Here is a 13,812-nt window from a genome sequence, read left to right on the forward strand (position 1 = left end):
AGTAGACAATTGTGATTAAAGTGAAGATCGCCGATGGGCTCAGTCAGTACAAACCTGACACCGGCAAGTCAGGAAACCTGAATTCCTACTCCATTCTCTGCTCCACTCTCTGCCAGGCACTCAGATCTTCCGTGCAGGATTTACTAACACAACATATAGGTGTCTGAACTGGTAGCATCATTCTTGCTTCTAGCACATAATCCAATTATTAATGCAAATATTAAGAGGATTATAACACAGTGAATACAGTCCTAGGATTCCTCTTAAGTTATGATCTGTTTAAGCAGTCACACCACTTCTGCATCTTAGGAGACACCACGCTTGGCTCCTTATTTTGCGAGCGCATGGATCCCGCAGGACAAATGTAAAAAACCAACAGTGTGCCTTACCTCTACGATGCTTTTTAAATCTTGCACGTAAGTCCTTTCAGTCTCCAGAATTTCCTGCACAACTCTATCCACATAAAGCAGCTTGGGGCTGGTGGCGGATTCCGCACCCATTTTGGTGGCCGCGTTGGCTTCCACTCTGCGCTGGGCCCGGGGCTGCCTGTCGCCGGCCTGGTCCGTGTTCTGTGGCCCAGCCGCGCTATCCCTCTGCAGCTCGCTGCTGGAGAACGGCCTGGCTGGAATCAGCTCCAGTTTTATGGCCCCTGCATCCTTATCCTGGGGAAACAGGCCCAAGTGGCTGTTGGAAACTAGGGTCATCCTGCTGCCGAAGGAACCATGGCTGTCCCGGGAGGAGGCGGAGGACGACGTGGAGCCGAAGCTGATCGGGCGGTCGCTGTCGGAGAGCTCCATGCTCGTGGGCTCCCAGGAGCGGGGATGCCTGGCTGCGGGTTTGCGATCTGGAACTTCTGTTACAGCTGATGGCTCTTCAGGACGCGACGTGGGCACATCTATATACGTTAAAAAGAAAGAAAGAAAGAAAAGGGATAAGATAAGCAAGATAGGCAAGTATTTCAAAATTCTATCACACAGAAGGCTTAAGGGAGGTTAAAACCTAGCCAGGACAAAAGCAAAAAACGGTAGCAAGTTAGTTATAGAAGGAAATGCAAAGATACCCATGGGAGGTTGAGTTAAAAAGTTAGAGTTTCTAAAGCATCACCTGGAAACGTGTTAGAAACCAGAGTCTTGGGTGCTCCCGGACTCCTGAGCTTCAGTCTGTGTTTTACCAAGATGCCAATGCCACGTGCACGCACTTTAAAGCTTGAGAAGCTCTGCACTCATGACTTCAAAGTGTGAGCACCTGGAAGGACTAATAGAGCAGATCAGTCCAGATTTACTAAATCAAGGCTCACTGCTCAGGGCACAAGGGATCGAGAGCTTTAACTAGCACCACAAGTGATTCTTATGTACTTAAAATGCATCTTTCTTAAGGAATTTTGAGAAATCATGTCCTAGATTTTAAACATTCCACTAATAATCCCGCAAAATTTTAAGCTACCAACCTGGAACCACCACAACCCAACAACACGGACAACTTCACATTTCACTTTACACATTACACAGCTTTGAAGAAAGTGTCACATGGACAATGATTTTCTAATGCTGAGCAAGAAAAAGCAACATATTGAGACCCACTTCCCTTTTAAAATGCACCCTCCTACCACAACACTTCTCTTAATCTCCTCTTGAAAGCTGGCATTCCATGTGTGGTATATGTAAGTTACACTTCACATCTGATGAACTACACTTTCCACATTTAGAGTTAGATAACGTGACAGTGTAACCATACAATTAAATAATCTACAGGAATTGTTTTTAAAGAAATGGGGCTGTTAGTGTTTACAACAAGGAATAAGCAGAGAGTGTTTGAAAAGTCAAAAGGTCACTTTAAAGCCTGTAGCACTTAAATCTTGGGTCCAAAAAAGGCCCTGCCTGGAATTTAAACTTTCAGAAGCTATTTTGGTGGAACACACAAAGTTCCAATCTTCTTCAATCGTAAGGCAGGAGCAAAGCTTTTCCCCTCTAGTGATGCGATCCCAGGTTTATGGAAGCAAAATGCCTCACCATAAAGAGTGGGATTAATGAAGAAATTTGCTTCATTTTAAAATCCACCAAAATGCATGTTTATAGGTCTTGTCAGAAAAGTAGAAGAGTGCAACTTAGGTATGGAAGGTCATAATGAGACAAGCACAGTAACAAGAATATAGATTAATGATCGTCTTTTCAGAAGGAACATGAATTTAATTCAACCCTACGGATCATCAAACAGCTGGTACCAATTTTTCTAGAATAAAAAAAAATCCATCGGAGTCTATATACTTCAACATCAAGACTTCTAGGTAGTTTATATTCATGGCAAATATTAGTGAAGGGTTATAATGCAAATATGAAAATTGTAATATAAAATAAAGGAACTAACTTGGGTCAACAAGAAGAAATGGTAAGAAATGTGCAGGAAATGAGTAAATTACCAACATAACCACTACCACATGGTATATTTGCCGCAAATTTATAAAGCTTTTGCAATATTTTCTCTGCTTGCTCTGTAACAACTTTATGGCCTATAAAACACAGATTGGTTATAGCAGTTAAAATGCACTTGTGCTGAAGATCCTGGCCCAACGTGAGTGCTGGAAAAATCCACGCAGCAGCCAGGCATGTAGGTAAGTCTGCAGGATCAGAAGGATGCTTCTCTGTGTTTGGGATTGCTGTTAAGAAAGTCCTGGGCAGTTCAAATTAGGAGCGGACACACAAGGATTTCTTCTCATTGGCATCCACCATAACCATAACCAAGAGGTTGATCTCACTTTCAGGAATGGGCACTAACTTGGGACGTATGTAAGGATTCTTTAAGGTCCCAAAGGGCCAATGAGGCTGTGAGTTAGGACCAACGCAAGTTGGATATACTGCGCTATAAGAAAGCTGGGGCACCTGGAAAGGTCTAGACCTACAGACTCCCCATAGATTTGGACACACTGGTCTCCAGGACAACCTCTGATTTTCTGACTAGAAGAGAACTTTCTCTCCAGCAGAGAAAACCCTCTTTGACAGTTCTATACCTCTTGGCAAATATTCATTATCAGGATGGTGAAAAACGAACAGAATGGAGAGATTTTACCTACTTCCACTCCAAGTTAGCCAGCCACTATTGGGACCAAGGGATTAAGGGGGAATAAAAAATTGCCAGATGTTTTAGAGGGGTCCGTGCTGGGCTGCTAGGGATGACAGTGCCTTTTATACTTTCAGAGGCAGGAGACAGTGGGACGTGAAAATCAGGTCAACAGGGACCCCTTCATGGATGAATCTCATACCGCAACATGCACTGGGCCCTGTTCCAAGGAAGGCTTCATGTGTTCCAACTCCAGGCCATGTAGTCTAGGCCACTGGGCCAGCCTATGCAGACTGCCAACCAGGCACTTTATAAAACAATATTTGAGATATTTGGTATCTCTAGTATTTAGCCAAGCTTACTGTTCCAAATTAAATACCTTCCGAAAATGACTGATGACAGAAGTGAAATACTTAAAGCTAGGTCATATAATGGCAGATAATATGAGTCCACATTTGCTAATGGATAACATTTTTAATGCTGGTTCATTGCTTAGAAGATAATTATAGTTTTTCCCACATAAGGAAATGTACCTCATAAAAACTGTCTAGTCTTGTTCTCACCTCCCTCAAAATAATTTAAGATTTCCACCCTGCCTGGCCTATTCTTTCTAATACAGTTCACCAATTGTTAATATTTATATCCAGAGCTCCACTGTTCAACACAGTAGCCGATAGCCCCACGTGGCTATCGCGTGCTTGAAATGCAACTTGTCCAAACTGGGATGGGCTATGAGTGTAAAAGACACACCAAATTTCAAAAATGTAGTCTGAAACACAACAGTATGAAATACTTCAGTAACACTTTTTATATTAATTACATGTTGAAATAATATTTTGGAAGAGTGGGTTAAATGAAGTATCTTCTTAAAATTATTCACTGGTTTCATCTTTTTAAAATGGGGCTACTAGAAAATTACAAAATATATTCGTGGCTTGCACTGTATTTTAGTCAGATAATGTTGATCTAGAAGTCTTCTAGATAATTATATCATTCTGTAAGAGTTAAACTTGCTTATTCATCAATCTTTGTTGCAATAATAGTGAATGAAGAGGTGCACACAATTTGAAATGTATCTTTTTTTGCTCTATTCATTAATTATACTATATTGTTATGAGTCAGCAAAAATAGAATTGGGAGACACTCGCTGTGCACTGGATATTGGGGTAGCTGATTTCCCATGATAAAGTGAGACACTCAGGTAGAAAACCATAGAGCAAGAAAGCATTATCCTCTGCCTTGAGTGAAAGATGAAGATGTTGGTGGGTTGTGTCCACATTTGGGTAACTTGCTGCTTTGCTTTCCTTTCCTTCTCAAACCTCTCTTTCTTTTTCTTTTTCTTTTTTTTTTTTTTTTTGCTAAATCTTAAACCCAGGGCTAATAATATATCAATTTCCGAGAACTTGCCAAAGATTGCTAGTGGCCCATGTCGGTGGGTCTTTTGACCATAAACACCCTAAAATCTAAAATAAGTTGCTTTCCTGCCTTTAGGCTCTTGGTCCATCTGACCCCAGTTGGTAAACCTGGAGGTCATGGTGGTGGAAGCATGTGTAGAGGGGCTTTGCTTCTTATAACTAGCAGTACGGTAGCCTAAAAGCCATCAAAATATTCCTTCCTGTGCCAACCTCAATAACAAGGAAAATATGGCTGTAAAGCTCCCATGTAGATAACTTTCACACATTTTACTTCACGGCAAGTCTTTCTCTCTAATTTTTTTCTAGGTGAAAGAGCTTGAATTCCTTGGCTTTTCCTTGTTTGCTCTTCAGACTTGCATCGTTTTAATTGCCCTCCTTTGGAATGCCACTGCCAGAATGAAAAGCAGCCCTTCTTGGCTCCAACGTGCCCCTGAGGCTGATTGAGGGGTGAGGCAGAACTTTCATTGGCAAGTGAAGCCCAAGCTTCTCCGACCATGTTTACATGTTGAAGGGGGAACTGATGGGGCCACAGCTGGCCACTCTGTGTCACAACCCCCAGGGAGAGAGAGCTTTCATGGCAACACAGAACTCTATGCACAGCAGGGAAGGAGGAGTGAGCAGGACTTCCAAATTCTGCTCATTGCTATTCTAGACTTCAAATACCTAATCTGAGTTCCTTGGCAGGACAACCATGGACATGAAGAGAATGTGCAATGCTCAAGACCAACGAATAACTAAAATTATGTGGCTCCTTACTCCACTGCCTGTGGAGGAGAGGCAACAGAGAGACTAAAGCATGAGCAAGTTATTCTATGAGCCAGCAAAGTTCACTTATTTCAGAGCCAGTCTTTGATAGAGCCTCAAAGTTGTAAACTGACTTCATGATTCAAAAAACAAACATTTGAATCAAAGTTATAAAAAACATACATTTATGTATTTCAAAGAGGACGCTAAGTAGTTGAGGAGAATCCTTTACACATCTCAGAGATAATAGCGGAGCGCTCAACAAATAAAAGCCACCACATATCAGTGTGAATTTCTACCTTTTGGTTTTCCAAAATATCAGTGTGATTCTTGTATCAACAGCAGGTCCAGGACTACAGTTACATATGTACTTTGGTGCTCAGCGTGTTCAATCCAGGGAACATGATTTTCATTCTTATTTGTAGCTGTTTGGTAATGAAGAAGTGAAAAAAAAAGCCTTACCATGCTAATTTCTTAGTTATGACCAATGTACTCTGGTTATGGAAGATGCTAACACTGGGGGAAGCTGGATAAATGGCATATGGAAACTCTGAACTGTCTTGGCAAATTTCCTGTACATTAAAATTTTTCCCAAAATAAGTAATTTTTTTAAAAAGCTTGTTACCATTGAAGAGTCAGTCAGTAAAGAAGGAATCTGAACAAAAAGATCGAGGATGGAAAAAGATGCCTTGCAAAAAAAATGCTCTCGTTCAAACAAGAGACGGGAAGTTGAAAGAGGAACAAGGATTCTTTCAAGCTGTAAAGTCTGACACTAAATATTCAGATAATTTACCAGTTGATTCCTATACTAGTCAATGAAAACTAAGAGAGAACAATGGCCACTGAAGTCAAGTGGGGATTTAGTTAGACATCGCTAGCTATATGCAGCGAACGTGTTAGTTAAATTGCCTTAGCTAAGTGGCGACTCCAGAATTTTTACATTCGAGGGCACAGGCATGCCAATTTGGTTAAAAGGGACTTAAGGGAATTCCCTTAAGGCCTTTTTATGCAAATACAGTTGTTTTTACTTTGTCTATCTGCTTTTTGGAGGTGATTTAGTGTGGGAGGTGAAGGAGATTATGGGGTGGGGTGAAAACTAAACTACAGGTTGTTATATCCACTCCTTCTTCTTCTTCAGAGAACAGAGTTCCAGCTAAGCACAGCTCCCAGCCTCCCCGCCATTATATGTGGCCATGTGGTCAAGTTCTCACCAGTGGAAAAGATATGTGTCCCTCTGCGTGTCCATTTCTCAAGCATCAGACATTGTTTCTCTACATTCTTCCCCCTTCCCACTGGGGCTCGGATGTGGCAGGGACCTTGCTGGAACCATGAACATGACACCAATGCCCTAGAGCATGGTAGGGCTTGGAGCAGAAGGACCTTGCAAAAACTGGGTCTAGATGTGCCCTGAGCCGCCACATAAATAAAGCCTGGTTATCCTGATGCTGATGTGCTGGAGAAACCATCTGCTGAGAACACATCAATATACAGAGAGATGCTGAAGATCAGGCCCCCGCTGATCCGGCCCCTGCTGTTTGAGGGTTTCCAGCCCAGGCACCAGACGGGGGAGACGGGGAGAGAAGAGCCTGAGAGATGACTCCGCCCTGTCATGTCTGATGGCAACCCTATGAGCCCTGAGCCAGAACCACCTGGCAGAGCCTCTCCTGAGCTCCTGACTCACAGAAACCTTGAGAGATTAGAAGTGACTGTCATTGTTCCAAACCACTAGGTTCTGGAGTGATCTGTTACACAGCAAGAGATAACCCGAACAGCCTCTGTTATAGCAGATCAGCCTTCCCATCAGGTGCCAGTGCTTTAACCTTCTATCAAAATTATCCCCTAAAGAAAGCATAGCAACCCCCCCCTACACAAAGCCTCCCAGTTCATTTGCATGTGTCTTTACTTTCAGAACATTTTATAGATGGGAAAAAATAAACAGAGAGGCTAGGTAACATCTTGCTCAAAGTTGAACTGTGAGTCAGAGATTATGGTTTCTGATTTCTAGTCCATTATTTCTTATACTTGGATATAGATTCATAGACTAGGGCAGAAAAGGAGCATACAGATCAGGAAATGAAGCACTAGACATAAGGCACTTACATGAAGTACATGGTACCAGTGTGCCTATAGTGTATGTATGAGGGAATCAATATGAGCCCAACTGCGTGCACAGAAGGAGCTCAGAGGACCAACCAGTCCTCTGTCAAGTTACGACAAAGCACTCTCTCCTTTAGAGGTTTTGCATTTCTGCCTGGCTCTGAACCATGGAAGTTTGTATTACAGTCTTTGGGTCTCTGGTTTCCTCATGTGTAAGTGAGGCAGTAAGACTAGATAACTTCCCAGGTCCCATCCAACCACTGGGTTGCAGCTCCAACCCTGAAATAAACACGAAGTTGCTGGATGCCACTTCTGCATTGCCCATTCCCTGCTGGAATCACAGCACAAGCAGTAAACACAAAATAGCAATTTTCTTCTACACCCTACCGATGCCAGGTCTTGGATGATGAAATATGTATCAATGACTTTGCCAAAGGCCAAAAAACTCTATTTTTAATTTAGATTAAGTAATAATCTATGCCCTGGCTTCCTTCCTGTTCGTATGGAAACATCAGTCTCGAGGCAGTAACTAAACAATGACAGCTCTACACAAAGGCTCCATCTGCACTGAATGCGCTCAGTTCCAAAAACATCTCAGCGCACTGGAGAGGGAGGATTAGGCTAAATAACATTTCTTAAAGAAAAAGGAGGAGGCAGAAGAGGCGAAACCCAAGTAACTAACAATAGCACTCTGAGAAAATAAACCATCCATAAAGTACACTAAACATTTTCTCCCAGAAAAAAAGAGGAGGAGGAAGAGAATTCAGAGTGGCTAACAATAGAGATCTGAGTGAATAAATCCATCTAGAAAGTACAATGCAAAACTATTAAATGTCATGCCCTTTCAAATCCATAAGGGTGTGGGAAATGGTCATAATATACAGTTGAGTAAAGTGGTGGTTTATAAAACACAGGAACAATGTGATCCCAGTTTTGAATTTAAAAGTGCCACTTTTTTTATTACCCACATTAGAAAAAGATTGAATGGATATTGAATAAAATATTGACATTGGTTTTACCAAGTAGGAGAATGGATGATTTTTCCTTTGATATTTGTCTGTAAATATCACTTTTTTTCAGTAAGTGCACTACTTCTATAATCCGAAAAAGTTATTTAAAGAAATTAAAATCACAACCTCAGTTTGTATTAAATATTTAAATACATTAAAATAACTTGATTTTTATGTTCAATATGATTAATGAAAAGGAATGCCAAAAATATACATCTTCTCTCAAATATATTAGTATCACTAAATTAAAATACTTAAAAATACAAAATCAGATTCCAATGTGCTACAGCACTGAATGCCATCCGTGCCTTTTTCTCCCCAATTATTCCCCCTAACAAAAGAATTTCTTACCAATAAACACTCAAAAGGGAAACTGCATTTTCTTAGTCAACTCTGGTTACCACCAGACTCAGACTAAATTTCATCACTACAGTTGCTAAGCATAAAATTTGCAAACATTTATTTTGTCCCCCCAGCTTAACCTGCCTGAACCTCGTAAAGAAAGCACATTAAAATACTCAGTATTCACTGCACGACAACTTAGGATTTGAGTTTTCTCCCCAGAGTCCACCAACATCAGCTCTCTAGATTATTTCAACCTAACTTTAAGGGAAGATCAAATCCAAACCAAAACAAGGCAAAAACCACTGAAGACAGACTGCAGTTCAGATGGAGGAAAAAAAAAAATCACCTCCGAGACGAATTCTATTGTTGGAGAACTCTTTTCAGTGCATCGCATTTATAACAGAACAGTTGTAACATATCCAAGCAAGCGGCTGTCCCGGTGCAGGGCTGCGGAGAAAAGCCCTGCGACGGTTTCTCACCGCGGTGGACCGGCTCTGCTGCTCCAAGAGGAGGGACCAAGTGTGTCGGGCCTCGGTCCCCCAGGCACACCCACACTGGCACCTACCTGCGCTCTACCCAGGCTGGGCCACATCGTCCGCCTTCAGCTGATGCGGTGACCTCACTGGGAGCTCAGTCAGGTAAAACCAGAAGCCTCTGCTAGTCTGTGCAGCTCCTTCCGTGGAAATATTGCATGAGTCAGCTTTTATCTCTCAAAACCCAACACACAAAGGCTTTACAAAAACCTGATTGGCAACTTTCTCACTGCCTTTTTCCCCCTGGTGTGCAGACCACAGACTTCAGCATCACTAAGAGCCTTAAATGAAACATGACATCATTCAATTGAGAAACAGGACAATAGACACCACTGTGGGTAACTTGAAAATGCACACTTCGCTGAGCAACACCCTGCGACTGCCATTCTTTTGTGAACATCAAATACAACCCACACTCGCCTACAGCTGCCTGGGCTTTACCTTCCTGGCTCCGGCCACCGTTCTCATAAAAGTCCACAAAAGCAGCAAGATCTCCAAGCTCTGATATTTTCAGTTCGCTTCCTGAATTATAAGTTTATTTCAAAGGAAATGGACACATCTTTCACCTAAGTTTTAAAGTGAAGTTTGGGGGTGGGGGTGGGGCAGAGAATAACACACCGTTGAAAGAAGTTAGTTTCCCTTAACGGGAACACTTAATACAGTTTTAAGGAAGCAGAATTAAACAAGAATACGTTTAAGGTTGAGTTTTTTTTTTTAAACAGTATTGAAAAATCTGTCTGAAGACAAATACCTAAAATGTAAACTTCACAGGCATTTCTTAGAAAAACAGTTTAGTTCTGTGATTTTATATTCACAAGTGCTAAGCAGTAAAGACAGAATGATCTAACTGCCACACTTCAGAGACCTTCACATCCACTTCCCTAAGGCCACTGGTCCTTCTGAAAATGCTCTATTATTATACAAAGATTCAAAAGGTTCATATTTGAGAATGATATTGAGTTCCTTAGATGCAGGTCTTCAGGAGTACAAAAATGTTACTGAAAACCGATACCACTGCATCATGGAGCAAAAACTCAAAATATGGATTATGCCCATGTATAGACACTGAAAACTCAACTATTTCAGAGGATCAAAATCCTTTAAATAGAAGCTCCACTTAAAGCATTCGTTTGTGGTTATGGAAAATAATGTTAGCCGATCATCTTTAATATAACTATTTCTGTCACGCCTATTAAGTGATTTTAAACTAACAGCATAATAGGATAATTTGTTTTAATGCCCATTTCCTTCCAAATAAGACTGAACATACCCAGAGCTACTTCAGGGAGCCCATTTTGATGGAAATTTATCAGTCAGTTAGGAAGACAACTTGTTGGAATCACTTCTCCCCCACAAAATTCACTGGTTTAATGAAAATCACTAAGTCACGGGTGCTGAAGAGGCATTTTGAGAGGAAGGGTTCCCCCCCACCCCGGGCTGTGGGGACTCTCTTAATCCTTTCTGACCTCCACAGCTATCTCTCTGGCCCCCGAAATGACGTCCCCCATACCCGTGTCCAGCCCTCCGGTTCTGCGTAACTAACAGTCGACTCCAATCTTTTCAGCTCCATCTAATCTTCCACAACCACTCCAGCCCACTGCTCCTCCCATTTGTTAAACGGCTGTTTAGTGCACTTAGAGTAAGTTATCACTTGGTCTTATGTTGAATTTTTCTTCTAGTCATCTTTCTCCTGTCTTGGATTATCAGCTTGGGGAGCAGGGAACCTTCCTTTGCTGCAGATTGGATATTCATGTGGAAGATACCAAGTTCTAAATTCTATAATGGGGTAATATATACAAAGACTCCTGGCTTCTCCTTGACTCATCTGCTTTCCGTGCATATCCACAGATGACACCTTAACTCTTTTCTCTTCCAATAAAGTATTATTGTACTTGGATTTTTTTTTCTTGCCAAGAAATATTTTTCAAAAGCCACTTCTGAGAGATGCTGTGTCCATTACAATTGAACAAAAACAGCAAAGCGACTTTGAGTGTGGATGCTGGGCCGTCTATAACTTCTACACTGGACAAGTGGCTTGGCTTGAAGGATGGTTTTGAACTGACAGCACAGGCCACATATGTCCCACTAGTCAGTCATTTCTGCTCCATAATTCCTGCTAATATAGCAAAATCATCAACTTGTCTGAGTAAAGACCTTTCATATCACTTGCGCGTAACTGAAACCACCCTATACTGCAGCCACAAATACGCAGAGTTCATAGGATTCTGAACCTAGTTTTTAAAATGTTAAGCTTTTGTAGAGCATGGAACACATACACACACCGTTTTTGCCTTTGTATTTATCCCAGTACCAAGTGCAGTCCGCCCTTTGTATCTGCAGGTTCAGCACCCACGGATTCAAAACCAACTGCAGATGGAAAATATTCAGATAAAAATATTTCCAGAAAGTTCCAAAAAATCAAAACTTGAGTTTGCCACCTACTGGCAACTTCATTGCATTTACAACTATTCACCTAGCAGGTACATCGTGCCAGGTATCATAAGTAAGTCTGGAGATGATTTAAAGTATACAGGAAGATAGGTGTGGGTTATTTGCAAATACCATGCTATTTTATATAAGAGGCTTGAGTATCGGGTGGATTCTGGTATTGGGGGGTGAGGGCGGTGCTTGAAACCAATCCCCGGCGGACACCAAGGGATGAGTGTTGCCCACTGAACTATCAGATGAGCAGGGCGTGGGGCCCAAGAGGCGTCATACAGGCGTGGAAGGGCAGAGAGCAAGGAAAAGGGAGAAGAAAGTAACATTCCTTGAGCAACATTCAAGGTTCTTTGACACTGGAGCTCAGAGAAGCCTTCTGTGCCTCCGTGTTTCCTTCAGGCCTCTGTTTGTCCCCCCTCAGCCCTGCGATGGCTTGGCCCTCCGGTCCTTCCCATCTCATCCCACACGCCAGTTACACTGGGCTGTAGCACGTCTTCCAGGTGCCCTGCAGTCTTGTCACTGGACTTTTGTGCACACAGCAAAACCAATCCCAAGACACGTAAAAGGCACAGACACTGGTAACCATGCTGTTTCTGGCTGCCTCATTCATTTGCCAATATTAAAAGTAGGAGAAAACATAGTTTTTGCTCACTGAAATAACTTTTTAAAGGATAGTGAGCTTGGCCACAGATAAATGCACATTTCTGCTTTGTTAGGTGGAAAAGATGCTCTCGCTGGAACGCCTCTCTTGTTAATTCCCTCGCAACACTGGTCACACAGTCAGGAAGCACGGGAGTTAACTCACGATGTCCTCGCCAGGAATGGGGACCCAGGGGCAGAAGAGCAGCACCCCAGGCCATGCCTACAGCCAGCAGGACACAAGCCAGCCAGCCAGCCAGCCAGGTGCAGGCCAGTCTTTTGGCCTTAACTGGAGAAAGACCAGAAGGCCCCACCACTTAAAAATCTCCCTGCCCAGATGGCTGCAACAGGGCCTGCAAGGCCCCTGTGAGAAACCAGTTCTTTCTGGCTGAGGGCAAAAGTCATCAGTTAAAACTCCAACATCCCCTGGGAAGGGTTGTGGAGTCATTGCCACCGTGGCGTCATCAGCTTGGGCATCCTTTCGGGGAACCACACGGGTCTTTTAGGAGGGAGGCCACGATGGAGTTGTCTGGGAGGCAGGGAGGCTGAGGGGAGGAAGCACAGATAACACGCAGCTCGAGGGGCTTAACGAGGTCTGACCTACTGGAGCGACTTCGCTGACTTTGCAGCCAGGCAACAGCTCCAAGAACTCAGGCAATGAAGGATGAAAGAACGGCCCGGAGAAAGGAAGGAGGGCAAAGGCATGCATACATTTTTCAGACTCAGGGCACGATTTGTTTCATATAATCAATAGCTGATAAGGCAGATTGAGACAACGGTCTTACATTTTCAGTTACAAAGGAGCTAGAAGTTATAAGGGATATTTTAAATCACAAGTAACATTCTCTATATGGTGCATAACAGTTTAAATGCTGGAGCAGGGGTTGGGGGGAACCTGTTTGTTTTGTGATTTAAGGTGTTACGGCCACTGTGACACTGTTCTCTAGACAAATGGCAAAACTATTTTCTAGTGCACAGGCCACTGACAAATTTTTTTTAGCCTACCAGAACTTTTTTCTTTGAAAGAAAAAGGCATGAGATTACATTTTCTCAGTGCATGCCACGATAAATGTGCCACACATTAAAGTCAGTTGCATGCCAGGAAGTGTCACACATCCCCATTGATGTCCCTTAGGAGGGCACAGTGACCTTCCTCCCGAAAGTGAGACATCATGCACTAACACACTTCTACATTGAAGTCTTTCTTTATTAAAAATCTACATACACTTTTCCAGAGGTCTCCTCTCAACCCAGAAAATGTCACCAGCTATAAACTCTGCCTTGCTCTTGAGTTACACAAAACAAACTATACGCTTTGTTAAACAGACAAAAGAGCTAGTAGGTTTTGTTCTTTCTAAAGGACTATTTTCAAGGTGAAAATATTTTAATGGTAAGCAAGTTTGTTGTCAACAAATTTAAAAACTGTTTATGCTCAGCAAAAGACATAGGTTTAAGGCAGACAAGAGCACTCAGTTCTGGGAGCTATTTAATAAAAGTAGTGTTTTCTGTTGGTCCTGGAGTACTGAACCTCACAAC

General features: G+C 42.4%; 1 protein-coding gene across 6 annotated transcripts in view; it reads right to left on the reverse strand.

The window, feature by feature from the left end:
• Window positions 1-13,812, reverse strand: part of PLEKHG1 (pleckstrin homology and RhoGEF domain containing G1) — a 213,975-nt gene that overhangs the window by 83,153 nt on the left and 117,010 nt on the right. For 5 of the 6 annotated variants that reach the window (XM_064486574.1, XM_064486573.1, XM_064486576.1 and 2 more), the window contains one exon: window positions 390-895. In XM_064486574.1, coding sequence (XP_064342644.1) covers window positions 390-797 — 408 coding nt within the window. In that variant the 5' untranslated portion in view covers window positions 798-895. Of the gene's footprint in view, window positions 1-389; window positions 896-9,230; window positions 9,705-13,812 lie in introns of those variants that run through there. The other variant, XM_064486577.1, reaches the window with a different exon arrangement.

Source organism: Camelus dromedarius, chromosome 6, assembly GCF_036321535.1.
Source record: "Camelus dromedarius isolate mCamDro1 chromosome 6, mCamDro1.pat, whole genome shotgun sequence".
In the NCBI taxonomy this organism is placed as follows: domain Eukaryota; kingdom Metazoa; phylum Chordata; class Mammalia; order Artiodactyla; family Camelidae; genus Camelus; species Camelus dromedarius.